Consider the following 22,541-nt stretch of genomic DNA (forward strand, 5'->3'; position numbering starts at 1 on the left):
CCACCTGCCCAGGGTCTTGATCCTGGTGAAGAGAGGAAGTACGTCCCAGGCCAGCCAGCGGGTGGTGGTGGGTCCTTCCTGCAGCCGCTTCCTTACGGTTTGGAAGATGCTGGGCATCTTCAGCTCCTGAAATACCCAGAAAACTCCTCTCACGGAGCCGCTCTGCTTCTCTACGGGAGCTGTCAGGATGTGGCCGGTGGAAGTTACAGAAAAGCCACAAGGGATGAGACTTTCAAACTTTTTGAAGCTGTAAACAAAGCCTCATGAGCCCACTCCCAAATCAAACCTCCCTCCCCCAGGGGTACAGCAGCGTGGGGTGCAGGCGGGGTGATGAGCAGGGCCCCGTCCAGGAGCTGAACGCTGGCACCAGACCAGCGGCTGCAGAGTCAGCAGCGTGCTAACCGCAGGGCACGTGTAACACTGCACGTGACACGAATCCTGCCAGAGAAACAAAGAGAAATTGTAATGGTGGTGCTCGTGTGCAAATTATTATTAATGATGTTTGATTTATACAAAAATGAGGTGCCAACGCTGGTACTTGGATAAAATCAAAACAAGCCCTCCCTGTAGTCTTTCTCTACCTTTCCATTATCGGCGTACCCAGAAGGCTTAGCACATCTCAGACTGTGTTCACATGAAAGCCCCATGACAGCCGTGGCCCTGACTTTGGTGGAGGCTTATGTGACACAGCCCACATGGACAGGTGAGCTGTGGCCTCCAGGTATGTCAGGAGGGACAGGATGCCCATGGAGGGATGTTCTGTAAAGCCAGGTGCCCACAGTCTGGACCAGGAGTGAGTAAGCTGTGGCCCATGGGCCAAACTTGACCCCTGGTCTGTTTTGTAAATAAAGATTTATTGGAACACAGCCACACCCATTTGTTTACCACTGCCTGTGGCTGTTTTTACGCTGCTGTGGCCTGGGTGCATTTGGCCCTTTCTAGAACATACGCTGCCACGGTCTAGGCTTGTTTCGAAGTTGTAGGGGTCTGATCGGGGAGGGGGTCCCTGCTCTGAGCTAATGGCTTTCAGATGATCTTGGTCTTGACCTTTCCTTGGGAGATGGTTAGTGCCCAGATGTTAGAGCTGTTGTTTCCTATTTAAACAGAGATGGTCCAACCGATTTGTCTGCCCAACTCCGAAGAGAACTTTCCTGACGGGAAGATGTGCTGGACGTCGGGATGGGGGGCCACTGAGGAAGGAGGTCAGTGGCCTGGAGTCCAGATTCTGAGTCCAGGGAGCCCGGAAGGAGAGGGCTGGGGTAGATGTCCACACCGACATGTCCCCCTCCCATGTCCCAACGTGATGTTCTGTGGGACACCCACATGTCCCTGCTGGGGGTGCGAGTCAACTACTCCAACAAATGTAGTCGGCCGCCCTTGGTGTTCCTCGAACCATGGAGGCATCGCTCCGGTCTGTCCCGGCCTTCACATGGCCTCCCGGCCCTGTTTCAGCTCCCCGCTCCTTCCTCTTAGAAGAGCAGCAGTCGTGGAGTGAAGGCCCACCCTGATCCAGGAGGGTTCCATCTTGAGACTCTTCCTTAATCACACCTGCATGGACCCGATTCCAAACAGCCTAAGGTTGCAGGTGGACATGCTTGGGGGAGGCACCATTCAACCCAGGAGAGGGGGTTCAGTATTTCCTCTTGAGACTTATTCGCTGCATCTGTCCCCTCCCGAGTGTCCGAGGCACCCGGGGTTTGCCCAGACCCAGAGGCCAGTCCTCCCCACAGCGCAGGGTCTCGCCCCTACGGCTGGCCACGCCTTCCTGCCCACAGTGGACGCTTCTCCCACAAATGCTTTGAGCTTTGTTTCCCCGAGTACCAGGGGTGGAGCGGAGCGATGTGGTCCTGCCTGTGCTCATAGCAGCCCTGAGGGGCACTGCTCCTGCCTGTGCTCACAGCAGCCCTGAGCGGGCACCGCTCCTGCCCACTTTGAGGGGAGCAGACAGGTGCTGAGCACCTTGCTGGGGCTCACACGACCAGGTGGTGGAAGGTCTGGGACTGTGTTTGTGCTCCCCACCCACGGCCCTATCCGTGTTGTTATTCATAAACTTGGAGTGCCCAGCGAGGATCCTTTCATTGTCTTCGCTGGGTCCTGGGTACCGAGTAGGGACAGGTTCCATCTCAGCCCAAGCTCATGGCCAGGCGGTCCTCACTGCGGGGCTGGTGGACATGTGAGCAGATTAGGGAAGCCCGTGCAGAGAGCACTGTCACTCACACTCAGAGAACAGTTAAAATGAGGGTTTGGGGGAGCGCAGACCCACACCTGTGGATACATGTTGTAGGAACGAGAACGGGGCTGCCCTGCTTTATGCCTTTAAAGCATAAAGATAATGCAGTTTACCAACAGGTTAAGTTAGAGGGTATCAGTCTTGGGTCGGTGCTGAGGCTGATCCATGGCAGGTGCGTTAATTTTCTGTTGCTGCTGCAACAAATGACCCCCATTCTTTCACGGTTGTGGGTCCCGGAAGTCCTGCATCGGACTTGGTGGGCTGGGATCAAGATGTCAGGAGGGCTGCAATGCTTCCGGGGGCTCTAGGAGGAGTCAGCTCCCTGCCTTTTCCAGATTCCAGCGGCCGCATTCCTTGGCTTGTGGCCCCTTCCTCATCTTCAGAGTCAGCAGCACAGCACCTTCCATCTCTCTCCTCTCTGACCTCTGCTTCCACCATCACCCACTCTCCTTTGACCCTTTCGAGGATCCTGTTATTATACCTGGGGTCCCCCTGGAGACATGTCCCCACCTCCAGTCTGCAAAGTCCCTGTGGCCATGTAAGGCGACAGGGTCATAGGTTCTGGGGGTTGGACCGTGGACACCTGTGGGAGGACATTTTTCTGCAGACCACCCCCAAATTCCTCCAAGAGCTGTGTGACCTTCACAAGCCGCAGCTTCCCTTCTGGTGACCTGGGTTGTTCTGAGAACAAAACAGCCTGCTGTGGATCAAATGCTTGACCTGGGGTAGGCCCCGGGCAGGTCCACGGTGGTGACAGTTGCTCCTCCCTCCTCCCATGTTGGTCCGTGTAGGGAAGCGGATGGCTCTGCCTGTGGTGGTAGGTAGCGTGCCCCTGGCTCTGGTCCCCACCCCGGATGCGTGCCCTTTGAGTTCCCACTGCACGTCCCCCTCTTCCTGTGACACAGGCGACGCCTCCCCGGTCCTCAACCACGCAGCTGTGCCTTTAATCTCCAACAAGATCTGCAACCACAGGGACGTGTACGGCGGCATCATCTCCCCCTCCATGGTCTGTGCCGGCTACCTGAAAGGCGGAGTGGACAGCTGCCAGGTAGGGGCCCGCCGTGACCTCCAGGGGCCGTGGCCATGGACAAGGCGAGGCTGTTACGGTGACCCAGCCCATGGGAGAGGCCACTGCCGGCATCTCCCTGTGACTGACCATAGAGCAAACTTACAGGCCCGGGGAAGAAGTTTGCTCGAGATAGCACGCCCTTTCCCGGCCAGCCCGTGTTTACCAGCTCCCCCTCTGCCTGGGTGCTGGGCGGGAGGAGGGGACTCAGGGATGCTTCCTTCCCACCCCGGTTCTCGGAGTTTGCAGGGGGACCAAAGAGGCGGGAGGCAGGTGGGAACCTGTGAAGGGGGGCCTCCAAAGCCACAGTGGGTGAGACCCCAATTCTGCCTGGGTCCGGAGGTCAGCTAAAGGCCCTGGCCAGGCGGGCCCTCCCTCTGAGAGCTCCCTCGGGTGCACGCAGCTGCCCTGACCTCCATGGGCTCAGTGTCTGCTGGGAGATGGCTGGGGCTCCGTCAGAGGGACGGGACCCACTGCGAGGGACGCCGACTCAGGTCCGCAAGGGCTGCCGGGGGAGCGCAGCGCCTCCTCACGCTGGACTTTGTGGGGCGGTGACCGGGGAATCCTGCGCCAGAACCAGGGACAGCCATGCCGGGGCCTGCTCGGTGGCCCTTAGTCTCTTTGCCTGCTGTCTAGGGAGACAGCGGGGGACCCCTGGTGTGCCAGGAGAGGAGGGAGTGGAAGTTGGTGGGAGCGACCAGCTTCGGCATCGGCTGTGCGGACGTGAACAAGCCCGGCGTCTACACCCGCATCACCTCCTTCCTGGACTGGATTCACGAGCAGATGGAGGTGGGTGCAGTGCCCGCCCAGCTCCCGCTGGTCCCCGTCAGCCCTCTATGACTCCAGTCCTGCTATAGAGCCAGGGAGTGAGCCATCAGTTGTTGATTCGTCAAGCAGTGACTTTGTGGCTCCTGGGTGCGGGACGTGAGCAGGGTGGGCACACATGGGTGACCGTGCCTCCACCAATCAGGGAAAGGAAGAGAAGCAGCTGAGAGGAGGGAATCCTTGGGGATGGGGACAAGTAGAGTGGGCATGTGTGTGGGTGGAATAGCGGGTGGATGAGGGCAAGACAGGTGGGGGAGGACCCCCATGCCCACTGAGGGGGTTGAACCTTGCCAGGGGCCAGGGATGGGATGGAGAGTCTCTGACCAGGAGGAGCCTGGGCAGCTCTGTGCTTGGGGGGCCTCCCTGGAGGGGACCTGGGAGAGGGAGACAGGTCAGTGAGGCTGTCTTGGAGGAACAGGTGGGCAGGGGGAGCCCTGGAGAAGGTGGGGAGGAAGAAGGAACACCCCCAGAGGAAGGAATGGAGACTCCAGAGGGACAGGAAGCAGGTGTGTGTGTGGGGAGGCTGCAGGGAGGTGAGGCCAGGCCGCACAGGAGCCTGGGAAGCAGGGCACCTCTACCTGTGGCCACTCCGCAAATATTTGCTGACTCGATCTCGGACTCTGAGCCCCACATCATGCTTTGGACCAGTTTCAACGACGTCATTTTCTTTCATCGAGACAACGTTTGCGTGACATAAAGTCAATCGTTTTAAAGTGAGCCTCCAGCGGCATTTAGCGACTCACAGAGCCGTGTGCACCTCTCTAGTCCCAGGACATTTCATCTCCTGCAACAAGGCCTCGCTAAGCATCAGCCCCTTCCCGCTCCCTCCGCCTCTGGCATCCAGCAATCTGCGTTCTGTCCATGCGGACCACAGGCCTTCTTAAAGACGCCTCTGACTTGAAACAACGGCCTAAGAAGGACATCAGACCTTTCATGTGAACCTGGGCGTTAATTTCCTGTCTTTCTTGGGAATTTTTGCTTGAAGTGAGAAGTTCCGTAGCAGTTTCCTTTGTGTAAGGCCCAGGCCCAGGCCTGGCACTCAGCCTGCTGTGCATCCCAGCCCTGCTCTGTGAGCTGCGCCCCCCGCAGGTGCCCACAGGCCCTGCCTCAGTGCCCACGGGGGAGGGGGGCTGGGCAGGGCAGCAAATGCTGGAAGACAGGCCCTCAGGAAGCATCAGCGGGTTGTTCACTGGCAGGCTGGCCCCGCACTAAGCTCTGTAGCACAAAATTCAGTCCAAACCCACCAGCCTCTCACCGAGTGTCAGAGAAGATGGAGGAAGGAGCAGCCCTGCCCTGCAGTGGCCTCGATGGCCCGTGAGTGGGAGCCTGGGGTGCGGACAGCAGTGTGGGCCTGGTGCGTGGAGGGCAGGAAACAGGAGCAGGTCTGAACTCGCCCACGAAGCCACGGAGGAGCGCCCTTCACGAGGCTGCACGCAGGGGCCTGAGGGTCCGTGTGACGAGCTGCTGGTAAAGAAAGCTGAGCCTGAAACAGGTGCCAGTGGGAGAAACCACCTCCCAGTCCTCACGCTGTGGAGGAGGCTGGGGGTGGGCAAGCCTGTTAGCAGTGGTGCCACCTGAGGTCCCAGCAGCATCCCGGCAGGCAGGCCCTAGGACCCTCCTCATATTACAGGTGAGGGGACCTGCCGAAGGCCCCAGAGCAGGACTCCAGCCCCAGCACAGGCTGCCTCGCAGAATCGGCGGTTCTCTAAGGTGGGATGCCCAGGACTCACCCTGGCTGTTTGTGGACATTGATGCCCCCGGGGCCCTTCTCCAGGGGGTGTGATCAGGGTGTGGGTGGGGCCCTAGTGTCATGATGCCCGGGGTCTCAGGGCCCCTGTGAGAACACATGTAGAGCCATGTGGCTCCCCATCAGGCTTAGAAACGGCTTCCACTCTCTATGACGCTGGGAGAGCCGTTTTATCTGTGACAGATGGATCTCTTGATGCCTGAGAGCATCTGAGCTGCCTCCGGCCCACTGAAGGCCAGGGTGAGACTTGCCCCGCCCCCACTTTTTTAAAGTAAATATATTTTTATCAATTGATTTCAGAGAGGAAGGGAGAGGAGAGATAGAAACACCAATGATGAGAGAGAATCATTGATTTACTGCCACCTGCATGCCCCCTACTGGGGATTGAACTCGAAACCTGGGCATGTGCCCTGACCAGGAATCGAACATGACCTCCTGGTTCATAGGTTGACGCTCAACCACCGAGCCACGCTGGCCGGGCGAGACCCTCCCTTTAGCAAGTCTCTCTGCAGGTGTCCCCAGGGAAGACCCCCTCCCAGGAGAGCTTTGCGGGGGGCAGGAGGGGTCTGCATTTTCAGTTGCCCCTTTGGAACATGGATGTGAGGGCCTTCCCAGAGCTCACACATCTGGAAGGGAATTGCCATGTGTTAGCGGATGGGACTGCCTGCTGGAGCATCATTTCATCCTGTGGTTTTTCTCTGTCTCTTTGGGGCTTAAAACAAAATTGCCCCGACTAGGCCGGGACTCAGGAACATGATGCTAGGAGCTGGGAAGTTCACGTGGAAACTACAGAGAACATCTGGGTCGGCGATGAAAGACAGAGGCGGGCAGGCTGGGAGGCCACAGGAGGGAGCTGTGTTACACGAGCCTGCGGTCCGTGGGAGCTGGCGGCCTCCGCCAGCAGAGGCCGCTCTGTCCCCGTTAATCGCAGAGAACAGCCGAGGCTTCACTCGGTTAAAATGCCGGTGCCCACTCCATCCTAATGGGGAAGGGATGACGGAAAGCGCTGAAAAGATAACACGCACGTTTCTATTTCTAGAGGGACTTGAAAACTTGAAGAGAAAGGGGACAAGCCACCACGCTGCGTTCCTGCCACGATGGAGACATCCCCGTCCCTCCACGGATTCCCGGCTGGAAACTTTCAAGAGCAAATGCCTTCAGTGCTCAGCTTGCCGGCACCACCAGCAGAGCCGAGAGGCGACCATCTCTCCACCCAGAACAGTTTGCTTCTAACGCCTCTGACGAGCCACTGGGGCGCTGGACTAAAATGACCTTGAAGTGCCTTTCTGACCTTCACTAAGAAGTGCTACCCTTTCCCATGTGTCGACTAGGTTTTCTCTGCAGCAGCCCTTCAACACGAGTGACAACATAAGCAAGTCCACATGCAAAGCCATGGGCCCAGCAGCCACTCGGCCCAGCACTGCAGGGGCTGTCACTGTAGATGTCCCTGTCCACATGTGTTATCCCCAGGTACCAGAACCAAACCCATGTTTCCTGCTCGTGGGAACGCAGTCTCCCAGTGATTAGTTTAAGGCTTATGTCTGCTCGGTCTCGTAGCACTTGGAGCCTGGTGGGTTCTTGTCCCATTTTTCCACAGGACGTATGCTCTCCCAACACAGTGGTCAGTGGGAGCTTGTCTGAATGTGTACCGACTGCTCGTGTAAACTGAAACCACACGCTTGGTTGATTGTAGAGGCTCGGCTACTTCAATCTGATCTCTTCTATGTACATGGTGGGTCTTGCGTGTTTCTGTTAGAACAGGAATCTCAGCAGATCAGCATGGCCTCATATTCTATCATGAGACTCAGAGTGAGAAACAGAACAGTGGGATAAGCCAGGGCCACCTCACAGGCATGGCGGGTCCTGAGGCCAACAGAACAGACAGTCACATGTCATCAAGAGGCCAGAGGAGCCCTGGCCGGTGTGGCTCAGTTGGTTGAGCATCATCCGGTGCACTGAGAGGCCGCTAGTTCAATTCCTGGTCAGGGCACATGCCCGGTTATGGGCTCGATCCCCTGTAGGGGGGGCGTGCAGGAGGCAGCCAATGGATATTTCTCTCACTTCTCTCTCTCTCTCTCTCTCTCTCTCTCTCTCTTTCTCTCTCTCTCTCTCTCCCTTTCTCTCTAAAATCAGTTTAAAAACATATTAAAAACACCTGGGTTTTTTAAAGAGAGCCAAAAGCTTCCCTACCTCTCTGCAGCGTCCCATTAGCCCGCCAGGCGCCTGCAGCAGTAGAGCCCCTTCCTGTTACCCACACAACCGTCATCCCATCACACACACAGGTCGCTTGCTGAGTCACCGCTGTGGTGCTTTCTCACAGACGAATTCACGAGAAGGTACACGTGTTCCTTTGCCTGGAGGCAGCAGTGGGGAAGGTGGGCGAGTCTCTCAGCAGCATGGGCCCAGGTGCTTGGGGAGGGAGCGGCTCCAGAGACCCCCCCCCCCCCCCAGGAGGTCTGAGACTGAGAGGGGGATAGAGGAAGTAAGGGAGGGAGCACCATTTGGTGATGGTACTTGGATGCTCCCCGCCACGTCAGAGTCGCTGCACAGACTTCTGTATGTGTCTGCACGGCAGCCGGGGGGGCTCCGCACACAGAGCCTGTACATCACTCCTGGGAGTTCATTCAAAGTTCCAGCTCACACTCGGGAATGTGAGCTGTGTTTTGTTGGTTTTGCTCTGCAGTTGTTAACGCATTAGCCTCCCTCATCGCCTCCTTGCACCCTCCGGTTGCTGTAATTTAATTTAGGGCATCTTCTCACACCAGAGGAAAAGGTAGGGAAAGGATGGGATAGGACCAGGGACGGTCCCTGGTCCAGGTGGCTTCTAGATCATCACACCCGCCCCCAGAGCCTTCCTCAAAAGGAAACCTAGGAACTCCCCGCGTCTGGCCATCAGGTGGGGCTCTGGGGAGGGCAGCCACTCCCGCTCCATCCTCCTGGTCCCTGGAAAGTTCCAGATTGTTTCCCAGGCTGGGGCACTGCCTCCTGGGCCTGTGACCTTGGCGCTGCATCCCACCTTCTCCTGGCTCACGAGAGCTTCCCGTGGGGAAGAACACCGGGAACCGTGGAGGGCTGCTGGCGGCCAGGCCACACCTGCAGGTGCCCACTGAGTCACAGCCAGCCCAGGAAGTAGGCGAGACTGTGGGCAGGCGTCAGGGCCCAAGGCAAGAGTCCAGAGTCTTCCCCCTGCACCCCATGAGGTGTCAGGCCTGTGGCTGGGACTCGTGAGAACAGCCTGGCTTCTTCCCCACGGCTCAGGCAGGGGCTCCTCTGTGGGGCCTGTGTAAGGGGGTGGGGGTGGGGGGGTGTTATTTTCTCAGTACAGGCCCTGGGGGAGGGCAGTGTAAACTCTTCCGGGCACATTCCCACTCCTCCAGGACAGGAGTCATCACCAGTCACACACTCGGTTGTTGAGAAAGAAATAATAACCATGAAAGTGATTTTTAAAGTTGTGCTTGGTGTAGGTCGTCATAAGAACTGTGATTTCGGAAACATTCTTCTCGGACTTTTTCAATTGAACTTTTTATAGCTGTAGAGTCACATGCAGTCATAAGGAACAATACACAGAGAGGGCTCATAAACTTTGTCCTGTTTTCCCTGATGATAACATTTTGTGAAACTAGAGTACAGTATAACAGCAGGATATTAACAATGATAAGGTCCACTGACCTACACAGATTTCTCCAATTTTATTTGTACTTGTGTGTGAGTGTGTGTGCCTGCATGTATGTGTCTGAGTGTGTGCCTGTGTGTATGTGTGTGTGTGTTTTGTGTGTGTCTGTGTTTATGCCTTAGTGTGTGTCTGTGTGTATGTGTGTGTGTCTGTCTTTGTGTCTGTGTTTATGCCTTAGTGTGTGTCTGTGTGTATGTGTGTGTGTCTGTCTGTGTATCTGTGTTTATGCCTTAGTTTGTGTCTGTGTGTATGTGTCTGAGTGTGTGTCTGATTGTTTTGAGGAACAAAAATGAACTGCTGATTTGTTAATGACTAGGGAAATAGCCACAATTCATAAAAAAATAAAATAGGCAAAAGATATGAACAGACCTTTTACTAAGGAGATATACAGATGACAATAAACACCTGACAAAAATGCTCAACGTCTTGAAACCCAATTAAAACCACTGCTCGCCTATTAAAAGGGTACATTCAAAAGATTGACCTGCCAAGCATTGGCAAGGATGTGGAAGAAATGGAACTCACACACTCCTGGTGGGTATGCAAAAGGAAACAATCATTTTAGAACACAGTTTGGCAGTTTTTAATAAGTTAATTATGCACCTATCTTATGACTGTCCTTTGTGTGTGTGTTTATGTGTATGTGTGTGTCTGAGTGTGTGTATGCTTGTGTGTGTCTGTGTAGTTTTCAAGAAATTAGTCCATTTCTTCTAAGTTGTCAAATTTATGAGTGTAAACTTCATCATATTCTCTTATTATCCTCTGATGTCTGTAGGGTCTGTACTAATCTCTCCTGTTTCATTTCTAATATCATTAGTCCCTTTTTGCTTTTAATATTTGTCAGTTTTGCTATAGATTTGTCAATTTTATTGATTTTTCCAAAGAACTAGACTTTTTGTTTCAATTATTTTTTCTATTGTTTTCCTATTTTGAATTTCATTCATTTCTGCTCTTATCTTCATTCTCAATGCTTTGGGGTTTTTTTTGCTAATGTTTCAAGGTTAAAAACTTAAGTTTTTTATTTGAGACCTTTTCTCATTTCTAATGTAAGTTAATGCAATAAATGTTTCTCTCCCCACTGCATTAGCCAAGTCTCGCAAATTTTGATATAGAGAGTAATTCCTTTTCATTCAGGTCTGCCTATTTTGAAATTTCTGTGTGTGTGTGTGTGTGTGTGTGTGTGTGTGCGCGCCTGTGGGCATGTGTCTGAGTGTCTGAAACTTGCTTTTGCTCTGTGTGTTACTGAGTTTCGCCGTGCTTAGAGATTTTCCGCTTGTCTGTTCCTGATGTCTCGTTTGATCGAGTTGTGGTCAGAGAACACACTGTGTGGTTTCAGTTCTTTTAGATTTGTTAAGATTTATTTCATGGCCCAGGGTATGGTCTGTGTTGATAAATGTGCACGGGCACTTAGAAACAAAGGTGTATTCAGCTGCCAGGTGAAATGCCCTGTAAACACCAGGTCGGTTCTGCTGGCTGTGGGGGAGTTCCGGTCTTTGTGCCCTGGCTGATATTGTCTAGACCCCCTAGCCGTGCCTGGGAGGGGGTGTCGATGTCTCCACTATAACAGTGGCCTTGCCTAGTCCCCCTTTCAGCTGGATCCGTCTCTGTTTCGTATATTTTGAGGCTTTGCTGATTGGTGAGGACAAATGCTTTTGAAATTTTTAAAGGCAAAATAATTTCTTAGAAGCCATGTCACTGTCTTAAACAGTGGTATCCGTCTATGGAAAAGTGAGAAAGATTGAGGGTCGGGCTGCAAGGCAGCAGCTTGAACGCCCCATCAGAACACCTACGAACCACGACGTTTGCTTTCTAAAGGAGGGTTTGGCAGTAGAATGTCACAGACCAGGAGTGGGTCAGAGGCCGTTCCCTGCCACATGCATGGGGTGTCTCACGTGGGACCCCGGGCGGGGCGGCTGCCAGCTCGGCAGCTCACAGCCACATCTGTCTGCCCCCTGGAAGGAAGCGAGTGAGAATGCAAGAGAGAGAATAACATAGGGGGGACCTTGATCTCTTATATTTTATTTTAAAAAGTGAAGCCACTCACTTTTTAAACTCATGGTTGCTGGCGACCATGGGGACGGCTGCTGAGTGGCACAGGCTGGCTCTTATTCTGTGTGGTGACGTGTTGGGGTTGTGATTGACACCTGAGACGTTAGGATGAAGACTGTTTCGAGGTGACTATGTGGTTTTCATTGCTAAGGGAGGCAGCGCCGCCCTGGAGTAAACAGCAAATGAAGGGCAGGAGGGGGAAGCCTGGGCTCGAGGCCTCCCCGCTCTCTGTGCAACCACAGGGCTCAGGTATTTTTTAACCTCATCCCAGTACCCCCCCCACCCCGCCCCAACCCTCCTTTATAACCTGCATTGGGTAGAGTTTATGGAGAGAGACAGGACCCTTGTTAGGCCACTATTTCTGTCGTTTCTCTTTGCATAAACTCCCAGGAGCAACTCTAATGATGGGAGTGGGAGAAACGTTTTCGGTTTTGTCTCCAGCAGATGCGAGGATTGCGCAGAAGCTGGGACACTGACAGACACTAAGTCGGACAGGTGACAGTGCCACACCTGTGATTGGTGCCTCTGTCCTCAGGAAGGCACTGCCCAGCAGGGTCACAAGACCAGGGAAGGACACAGCCGACAAAATAGGACCTGGCCCCGGAATCATAATCCTTTATATACCCTTCCCCAGCCGGTGGGCGAGCCATCAGGTTTGCCTGAGTTCTAGAGCCCAGCTCTCAGCAACTGTACTTAGAAAAAGTAAACGAAAAAGGAAGAAGTGAATGAAAGGTACAAATTAGAAGTACAGTTCAGTGAGGATCTTTAGAGATGATCAAGTTCACAGCCTTCGTGCAGTACGTGAAAGTCTCCCCATTGGTCAGTAGTGACTGTTCACTGACCCAGTGGGCACTCGGGCCTCGGTCCCCGGGACATGTAAGATAGGGCAGTGCAGGGACTGCCGGCTGCCATCCTGGGGAAGCGCTACTTGTGGGTAATTTACATGCAATTCTTCTTTTTTTTAAAAAAATATTTTATTGATTTTTTACAGAGAGGAAGGGAGAGGGATAGAGAGTTAGAAACATCAATGAGAGAGAAACATCGATCAGCTGCCTCCTGCACACCCCCTACTGGGGATGTGCCTGCAACCAAGGTACATGCCCTTGACTGGAATCAAACCTGGGACCCATTAGTCCGCAGACCGATGCTCTATCCACTGAGCCAAACCGGGAAGGGCACATGTAATTCTTCTTGTCCTTTTGTCAGCTGGATCGCTCACACGGTGCAGGCCAGATAGAAATCCTCATGCCTTCAATAAAAACTGTACCCCCACACCTATGTCGGGAGTAGACATGGATTGAAATGGACCGAAGAACCACATCAAAGGGATCCATCGGGGAGGAGGGCGAATGCAGGAGGGAGCATGATGGGTTATGGGAGCAGGAGACAGGGCTGGACCGAGCAGTGCTCACAGTCAGGAGAGAGGAAGCACTGGGGCCCAGAGAGGCAAACCCACCAGGGTCCACAGGAGGGAGGAAGGGCGCAGTCAGCATCACGGGAATGGAGGGGGCTGGCCAGTCTACTCACCTCAGGGACTGAGATACAGAGGAGGAGGGGAGGTACGGTGCCCACACTTACCCCCGCTCCCTGGACCCCAGGCCAGGAATGAGCAGGTGAATTCCACACTCACCTGCTGGGAGGGAGAAGGCTTTGTTCAGACCTAGGGGTGCCGAGCTGAGCTTGGAGGTTTAAGTAACTGCAGGCTGGCAGAGTCTGGGGTTAGGCAGGGATGGCTTGGAGGTGAGGAATTAGTATCTGTGTCCCGTCTCTCTTCCTATCTTTACATTCCCAGGACCCACAGTTAGGACTTAACAGTGGTTTTGGAGCCAAAAAGGTGGGGAAGCGTGAGCTGGGGTGAGTCCAGGAGGAGTGTGGAGGGGCCTGGGGGAGGTCCCTGTTTCTACCACTTCTGCACCCAGAGGTGTCCTGGTCCCTTTGTGGGCAAGTCTGCACTGCATGCCCCACATGGGCGTCTGGAATAGGCTGGGTGGGACGAGGACTCCATGGGTGGGAGTGGGCGGCTTCAATCCCGGGGTTGCTGAAATCTAAGAGATAATAGGCAGCTCACACCAGCCCCACTCCTGTGTTTAACTTCAGGGAAGGTATGAGGAAGCAGGTCATGGGGTAGGCACGTCAGCGAGGCGTGCCCCGCGCGCAACCCCTCCAAGCTCAAATACCCCTCCGTGACTGCCTCCTGACTCACCGACTGGGGGCAGGGGAACTCTCCTCGTTCCCTTTTTTGGGGAACAGCAAAATCATTACATTTAAAAAATACAATATTTTCCAATTACAAAAATAATTGCTCACTATAGAAACATTTCAGTAACTAGGAGAACAGAGACCGAGGAAACCAGTGTGACATCCTTGCACCCCTCGGGCCCACCCCCTGGGGTGGCTTCTTTTTTCTCCTTTTCCTGCTGAGTTGTTTGTAAACCTGACCCTGTTCTTTCCGACTTATCATGCGGCATGAGCGTTTCCAGGCTCTTACAGACTCCACGGAGCTTCGCATTTCACCGTGCATCGTCCGACCAACATTCTCTACAATTGTTTACAATGACTAAGATTTCTTTTGAGGACATCTTTATACGGGACGATCTGTCTGTGTTTGGGATTCTTTCTTGAGGGCGCCCCCTGAAGGAGATTTACCGGGTCAGAGCGAGTGCTCTTTCCAGGCCCCTTGCTTCCAGGCCCACGCTGATCACCATGAAGGTGGGCCCATTGCCACCGGGGGTGTAGGTTGTGTTTTCCTGAGTTTCAGCAGCATGGACTCTTCTGATTAAAAAACAAAATCTGACAACTTGCTTGGCTTGCACATTGTTGTTACCTTACGTGATTTCTTTGATTGCTAATAATTTTTTTCCCATTTCCTATAATTTTGTAATTGGATGGTCATGCTCCTTGCCTCTACCTATTCGATTTCCAGGGTTTGAAAATTCAACTTGTGTAAGCTCTTTATATTTCAAAGAATTTAAACCTTCGTTCATCATATATATGATAAACATTTTACAGTTAGAGAAGTTTAAAATACTTCACATAGTTAAATTTGCTCTCTACCTACATATGTAATATACATTTAGATGATTTCTGTTATTCTGTTATTTCTGTTATCTATTGCTTTCAAGGCTTACCCAAGAAATACCCAAATCTTCCAGAAATTAGTTAAGTACTTAATGCTACTTTCTTTAATTTATGTAAAACAGCTGCTACTACAACTGCTTTGGTTGTTGGTCAGAAGGTCAGAGTTGGTGGCCCCAGCCCTCTCCCCATGTATGGCCCACTTCAGCGGGGCGTGGTCATTTGCCTGGTGAGAGTGAGCCAGATCTTCACATGTATAGGATCTGGGTCCTTATATGTATTGGGTTGCCGCAGTTACTCATCGACCAGGACCTCTGGTGAGAAAGCACTCACAGAAGCCCCAGTGACCTCCTTGGGCTACACGCATCACCCTCCTCATCCCCACTGTGTAGCAGTTACACAGTTTCCCTCGGTTCCTAGGACCAGTTCCTCTAATGGATATGCCTCCTCTGACTGTTGGTTCACTGGCATGAGGTCAGTCTCCATTTCCAGTGGGGTTTCCACATGGAAGGCAGCCTCTCTCAGACCAACAGCGCTCCAACCCGTAAGACCACGGCCATGGGACGGGAAGCAAAACTTCCTCCAGCAGTGACTTCCTTTAACATGAGGAACGCCACTCCTTCGTCCGTTGTGTGCTTTCTGGACATGTGCACTTTGGTTTAGGCATGTGCTGAATGGGAATCCACCCACTGGCGGCGGAGCAGACAATCCCATCATTCGGTCAAGCTATCTGCTCTTGGGTGATGGGCCTGTGGGAAGGCCAGTGAATTGCGGGGACGCTGTTAGATTTCCTGGCCCTGAAATGTGTTGTGATGCATCCCCTGCACGGGATTATGCATTCTGTAAATTCCCAGTGCTGGTCTGCCAGCAGCTGCGGCTCAGAGGGAGGGCATGTACAGACCCAGGCGCTCCATCCGGCCCCTCTGTGATGGAAACGCTCTCATGGAACCAACCTGCCACCAGGCTGCCAGCCACTGCTCCTGGGCACCGTGCCACATCCAGGATCATGCACCAGCCCCTGCTGCTGGCAGGATGGGAACTCAGAAGTGGAGTCAATTCCTATGAGGAGAAACTCGCGGTATTGAGCCTATGCCACTGGGACGTCCCCACTTCCTACATGGCCCCGTGACATCTTCACATTCACAAGTTTGAAATGAGTCCCGGCTGACCCTTTGACTATAGCCTGTGAGTCAGAGAATCCAGCTAAGCTGTCAACCAGTACCCGACACACAGTAACTGTGAGATAGTGTTTCTTGTTTTAAATTGCTAAGTTTTGGGGTCGTTTGTCACATGGTGACAGAGAACTAATATGGAACCTGCTGTTTTTCATCTTGGACTTCCCCAAGATGCCACACAACGCCGATGTCTGCCGTGGATACGTCACAAACCGTCCACACTTCTGGGCCCACATGGCAGGTGTCTTGTGTGACAGCCTGGACCAATTTCTGCAGAGCCATTTATTATTCTGACTCCACTCAAAATTTCAAACCTTATTGGCAGCTGGTAAATGAGCCAGAACGGCCTGTTCAAATGTAGTCTATATCACCTCCCAGATCCAAAGAGGCCTGTGAGGAGGTACTGGGTGAGTGGTACAGATGCCGACATTTGTCTCTCCCTTCACAGAGGACATATCCACTAAAGGGCCAGGTTCCTGGACTTTCGCAGCTCCAATCTCTGACACACGTGTGCTTCTCTAAGGCATCTTACTTCTGGTTTTCAAAATCCAGTTAACTCAACATCATGTCTGCAATGTAACAGGCCAGAAGAAGGTTTAGCAAAATGTTCAAGGTCTCTCCTGAGTATGCAGACGTGACACAACCCCAACTCCACATCGTAGCGATATATTGCTGCCCCTGTCATGCGGAGTCAAAAGACGTCTGATCATCTTTTCTGAAAGGAATGGGGTGGGGCAGGGGGGCGGGAAGCAAACATTTTCTAGGTCCATGGCTGCATATCAGGTGCCAGGGAGTTTGCTCCAGGAACAACATCACATCCAGCTCCCCGGCTGCAGGTGTCATCACCACTTGATGACATTTGTGACACTTTATACACAGGGCTTGACAGATGACAGCCTGTGGGCCAGATCCTGCCTGTGGCCTGCTTTTGTACAACCTGAAAACTAAGAAGGATTTGTACATTTTTCAAAGGTTGCAAAAATAAAACAAGGATGACGTGGCAGAGCCCAAGTGCGGCCCACCAAGCCTGAAATAACGACACCTGGACATTTACCGTGAACCTGTGCTGACCCTGCTCTCAAGTCATTCTCCACAACGCACCTGGCCACACAGGTGAGGCCGACGGGCCTGTGCAATGCCCACGGCTGCAAGCTCAAGTCCTTGATGGTGGCATTGACTTCGGCAGGTCCCTCCTGGACTGAGATGCTGGTTTTGGTTCACTGTCTTGGTGAGAGACTTCCACGGTAACATCCCTCACTCCAAGGATCAGAGAGGCAATGCAGCTACTAAGTGTATCTATCCTGGGCCTGGGGGGATCCCCAAGGGATGGGTGTGACCTCACTGGATCCAGGAGACGGACTTGAGCCAAGATACCATCTCACACCTGAAATCCAGTTTCTCTGTTTGATGAACCACGTGGGGCTTGGGCCTTTGAATATTAGTGTCGGTTCAGAGCTCGTATGTAATGGCCTTCAGAGTTACTATTTATTGACTTTCAGAAAGTCCAAGTATTTTTCTTTGTCCAGTGCACAGTCACCCTGGTTGTACTAGTTTCCTAGGTCGGCTGTAAACAAAGTACCATCAACTGAATATACAACAGAAACTTGTTGTCTCACAGTTCTAGGAGGCAGAAGTTAAAGATCAAGGTGCCACCAGGATCAGTTTCTTCTGTCCCAGATGAGATTCGCTTTCCTTGGAGCCTAATCTATCACTGAAGAAAAAAAATTCCTACTATCATTAATCCATTCATCCACCCCTCCATCCATCCATTCCTCAATGGATATCTATAATAATAAAAGCATAATATGCTAATTAGACCAGACATCCTTCTGGATGTCCTTCCGGACTAAGCTGGGGCTGGGAGGGAAGCCCGGTCCTGGGTGCCAGAGGGAAGCCGCTGCCGGCAGCCGGGGGAAGGAAGGCCTACTCTTGCATGAATTTCGTGCATTGGGCCTCTAGTTTATTTAATAAGGCACCATTATAGGTGCTGAGGCCACCTGAATGCACAGAGTAGACCAAGCCCCTGCATCAGGGCCCTTCCATTCTACTGGGGAGGGGCAGTAAACAACAAACATGGCATGTAAGGGAATCTCTTCAGACATTCAAAGATAAAAATAAATGTAAAAAGAAAGAGCCGTGACAGAGGAAGAGCCAGAGCAAGGCAGGGCCGCAGGGCAGCTGGGTGGAGGTGGCCCTGAGGAATCCCCTGGGAGGATGTGAGCAACTGACCCCACAGACACGGGGAAAGGGATCCGCCAGAGGGAAGAACACCTCTACTTCATCAGTTTCCATGTCTGCTCTTGTACATGCAACTTCATTTTTAAAGGAAAAGAATGTTACGGCCAAAGGTGATCCTGAGTGGGGGGGGGGGGGGGGTGAAAGGATTGAGAAAAGACAGACAAGAGAATGAAAGCTGGGTCTCGGTGGGACGCTGCTCCCTGATGAGGAGACAGCCCCAGCGCCCACAAGCCGTGTCTTTATTTTATAGCAGATGCCACGAGGCAAAGTAGGGGCATGATCAAGTTGTTTACAGCATTCTCGTGAGTTCCAACCCTACTCAACTACATGCACCTGAACTCTAGCACAAGGCACGTGGGGCCATGTGTTTGGACCATAGGTTCAAGCTTACAACCACAGCCATTGGCTATAATTGTGCTGGGAGGGCCCTGACCTCCAGCTGGGACTTGCACATGGCAATGAGAGGACCCTGTCCTTTCATTAGTCCGAGGCTTGAACCTGGCCAAAACACCGTAACCGCGCCCCACAAAAGAAAAGTAAAGAATTAATTTAGATAAATAAGTAACAATGCTCACTAGTTCCTGTGAGGAGGGTGGCAGTGCCGACTGGACCCTGAGCCGCTCCGCACAGGCCCTGTGTCCTCGGGGAAGGACCTGACGGTGCTCGGCTCACATACGAAGTTGCCATGGAAATGTCTAACCAGACAGCACTAACAGAGGGAAGATGAAGTTTGAAGTTCAAGTCCCCTGGGGAGGGGCGGGGGGGCAGGCCTGTCATTCTCCTGCTCATCCTGCCCAGGTCAGCTCCCCCCTGCCCCGGACTTGGATTCTCAAAATGGTTGAAAATGGTTGAAAGGCCAAGGCCAGGCGGGCGGGCTCCTCTGCTCCTTCTCCTCCCTGAGTTGTGTGGCAGGGACCCCGTGAGCCACTGTTCACACAACTGCGCCTTTCGTGGGCCATCTCTCGCTATGAATCACTTTCCAGTGAGTGTACTGTTGACATTAGCCGATACGGACCAGTGGACTGAGGAGACTCCCATGGATAAGAGCGGGATGATCTGAATCTCAAATCCCTCACCAAGATGACTAGGAGACACGGGTTCCCTCTATCAGCAAACGCGTCCGTGTGGCTTGCCCGTGTTTAGAAAACACCTTTTAATCAGTGGAGGACTGTGAGACCCTCCTTAGGCAAATGTTATCTAACACTCTTTCAGCAAACAGAGCCCGGGTTTAAAATCGAGGGCTCAGACAGATTCTCACCCCTGACTTGTACTCTCCTGGGAGCAGAGAGAAGAAAGGCATGGCCACCATGGAGCCCAAGGTGATCTGCGTCCTGCTCCTGGTCTTCTCGCTGGCCCTCAGCAGCCTGGCCCAGGTCCAGACCGGTAAGTAGCCCTCTTCCTGCTTCTTGGGGGGGGGGGACACATGGGCATAGAGAGGCAGCCCTGATGGGGGTCTTTGTTTCACAGTGTGTGGTTTTGAGCCAAGCATTGTTTTAGGCCCTTGAGAGGGTTTGGAAGGCAAAAGCAAGTGGTGGTAGCAGCGGGAGAAAGGGCCGATGAGACCTTGGAGAACTGCTGTGAGCAAGTGGGATTCCTTGGTCGGCGCTGTCTTCCAGTCCTGACACTATGAGGCTATTCTTGAATGTCGTATTTTAAAGAGCAAGCTTTGAGGTAGGGTGTATGAATAGCACTTCTAAATGTCCCAGCCAAACCCTACCCCAGGCAGTGGGACCACCTAAAGCAGCGGTTCTCAACCTGTGGGTCACGACCCCTTTGGGGGTCAAACGACCCTTTCACAGGGGTCGCCTAAGACCATTGGAAAACACATATATAATTACATATTGTTTTTGTGATTAATCACTATCCTTTAATTATGTTCAATTTGTAACAATGAAGTTGGGGGTCACCACAACATGAGGAACTGTATTAAAGGGTCGCGGCATGAGGAAGGTTGAGAACCACTGACCTAAAGTCTACACAGATGTCCCAGTGCCTACTCCACGGTGGGCATCCCGAGAACCTCTCTGGGCCCCGTGCTCTGCAGAGTCCAAACCACCTGCCCCATTGGTTCGTGTTGCATCAATATTAGTCCATGGGAGTTGCCCAATGAGAGAGGGCACTGCTGCTTCCTTGGAACTTGTTTGTGTCTCAAGGCCTTTATCTTCGGAGTGTGATCAATTGTCTGTGATGTCTGCGAAAAGTGCTTTGCAAGCTACAAAGTGCTGAATCAACATTACTTGTTTATGTTAGCGTGCTTTGCTGGATTTCACAAAGGAATGCATGTGGGCGTCCTGCCCTCTCTGTCTAGGGCAGCCGTGGGCAAACTACGGCCCACGGGCCGGATCCGGCCCGTTTGAAATGAATAAAACTAAAAAAAAAAAAAGACCGTACCCTTTTATGTAATGATGTTTACTTTGAATTTATATTAGTTCACACAAACACTCCATCCATGCTTTTGTTCCGGCCCTCTGGTCCAGTTTAAGAACCCATTGTGGCCCTCGAGTCAAAAAGTTTGCCCACCCCTGGTCTAGGGGGAGTGTCCCACATCCAACTGTCTTTGGAGGAATTGTCTTTCACGGAGTCAGATGCCCCAGGTCAAGGCCAACTGTGCCCACCTCTGCCCTGAATCTCGGTCCACCTGTCCTCTGACCAGCCTCCTTCTATTCAGCCTCCTTCCTTCTCTGTCCCTTTACTGTCGATGTTCCCAAGGCCTCACTCCTCATCCCCCTTGTCTTCTCACTCATGGTGCACGGCCATGTGCACCTCTGAGCCCTTACCCTCCTCTGCCCCCTCTCCCAGGCTCCCCTCCCATCGCCTGCCTCAGCCTGCCGCGTTCGCCTTCTCAGAGCCTCTGGCCCTGAGTGCAGATCCCACAGATCTTGCATCCAGACCATGAGGGAGCTGTCAGCTGGCCCGTCTGCCCTGGGTGCTTTCCACTTTGGGTCATTTCATCCCTCCCCTGGTGAAAGCTGTGGCTCTCAGGCTGAAACTGTGTCCCCTAGCCCTCGGCCTTGCTCCTCTCAGACCACTCACCTCAACCTCTGCATCGTCTCTGCAAACGGACTTACACCTCCTCGAACACACCTTGCTCTCCCCCTTCACCGCCATCGACCATGCTGCTCCCTCTGCTTGGAACACCCACTGCTCCATCCTCAAGAGGTCAACCCCCTCCTACGGGAAGCCCTCCTTGCTTTGTTCAGCCTTGTGGTCACTTGTCCTTTCTGTGCTTGACCTGGACACACTAGGATGGTCGCACTGTGCTGCTTTGCACATATACTTGGCTTTCTCCTCCATTTGAGTTTGGTCTCTTAACAAGCATGCCTTTATTTTTAATTTCTGGGTCACCACCACCTGGCACAGAGCCTGACAGGAGCTCGGTTTCTGAGGGACCCGCGCTGCCTGTGTTTGCTGTGTCATCTCCTGTTCCTAGCACACACAAACGGTGCCCAATAGAGGTATTGATTGAGTAAATATGCTTACTACTTGTTTGTTGAAATTAATGAGCGAATGAATACGCTGTCCAGGTAGGTGCAGGGTTACAGACTCCGGGCACCTTGCAGTTTCCCTGAGGTGACGTGTTTTCATGTCAGGAAATGAGGACAGGGTCTCCCTCCCGGACCCCGAGGCCTGGGTCTGCATCGGCCACATGAAGCGGGACGGGGGTGTGGGTAGAAATAGCGAGGAGTTCGGCTCCGGGCTTACCTTTGCCCCCTGCCCGTGTGCCTTTAGAGACGTGCGTGATTGCCCCGAGCCAGAGGAGCAACTGCGGGTTCAACGGCATCACGCCCGCCCAGTGCGCAGAGAAGGGCTGCTGCTTTGACAGCACCGTCCCCGGGCACCCGTGGTGCTTCTACCCTCTGAACATCGTCAACAACGTTCCGGAAGGTACGTCCATGACAACGCGGTGGGGCTGACGGCGTGGGATGCGTGAGAAAACCGCACGGGCCCTCGGGACTCTGCATTGCCAGCTGTGTTTTCACCCGGAGCGTGGCCACGGGGGCCCGGGAGGAGCGGTTTAGCCTAAATCACCATGAATCCGGGTCTGGGACGGAGAGGCGGGGCTGAAAGACCCTGTGGGGAGGAACCTGCCTTATTCCCGGCTTGGCTCCACAGCCTCAACCGAATGCTGCCAAGAATCACCTTTGTGATGCGTAGCTGGCTTGGGGTGGGAGGGGAAGGAACGACAAAATACGAAGACGGTCCATGTTTTCTGAAGAGTCTTCCCGTTGATACTTTCAAGTCAAAAACCCCCTGGAATCATTGCCAAGTGAGAACATCCTCCTCCTCACTAACATCTCTTCTCCCGCACCTTCCCTTCCAGAGGAGTGTGAGTTTTAGCCGCTCTCCGTGGGAGTCGCGTCTACACTTAGAATGGGCCGCCCCCCGCCCCCGGCCGCGCTCAGCCTGCCACCACCCCCTCATCTCCAGCTTCTGCGTCTCAGCCTCGGCTCACCGCATGGATG

At 53.2% G+C, this 22,541-nt stretch overlaps 2 protein-coding genes across 2 annotated transcripts in view; both read left to right on the forward strand.

Annotated features, from left to right (window-relative positions):
• The window catches only part of LOC102432282 (transmembrane protease serine 3), a 19,753-nt gene extending 12,693 nt beyond the window's left edge, over positions 1 to 7,060 (forward strand). Inside the window, exons 9-12 of the mRNA XM_023746265.1 lie at positions 1,107 to 1,202; positions 3,136 to 3,278; positions 3,933 to 4,085; positions 6,908 to 7,060. Of these exons, the coding sequence (XP_023602033.1) occupies positions 1,107 to 1,202; positions 3,136 to 3,278; positions 3,933 to 4,085; positions 6,908 to 6,925 (410 nt within the window). The 3' untranslated portion in view covers positions 6,926 to 7,060. The remainder of the gene's footprint in view (positions 1 to 1,106; positions 1,203 to 3,135; positions 3,279 to 3,932; positions 4,086 to 6,907) is intronic.
• A 218-nt stretch (positions 7,061 to 7,278) lies between these two features.
• TFF1 (trefoil factor 1) lies at positions 7,279 to 22,500 on the forward strand. Its single transcript, XM_023746266.1, has 4 exons — positions 7,279 to 7,338; positions 19,364 to 19,461; positions 21,808 to 21,963; positions 22,400 to 22,500. The coding sequence occupies exons 1-4, from the start codon at positions 7,310 to 7,312 to the stop codon at positions 22,414 to 22,416; spliced, it is 300 nt and encodes a 99-aa protein (XP_023602034.1). The 5' UTR covers positions 7,279 to 7,309; the 3' UTR covers positions 22,417 to 22,500.
• The last annotated feature ends 41 nt before the right edge of the window (positions 22,501 to 22,541 follow it).

The sequence above is a fragment of the Myotis lucifugus genome, unplaced genomic scaffold (genome assembly GCF_000147115.1).
Source record: "Myotis lucifugus unplaced genomic scaffold, Myoluc2.0 scaffold_646, whole genome shotgun sequence".
Taxonomy (NCBI): Eukaryota; Metazoa; Chordata; class Mammalia; order Chiroptera; family Vespertilionidae; genus Myotis; species Myotis lucifugus.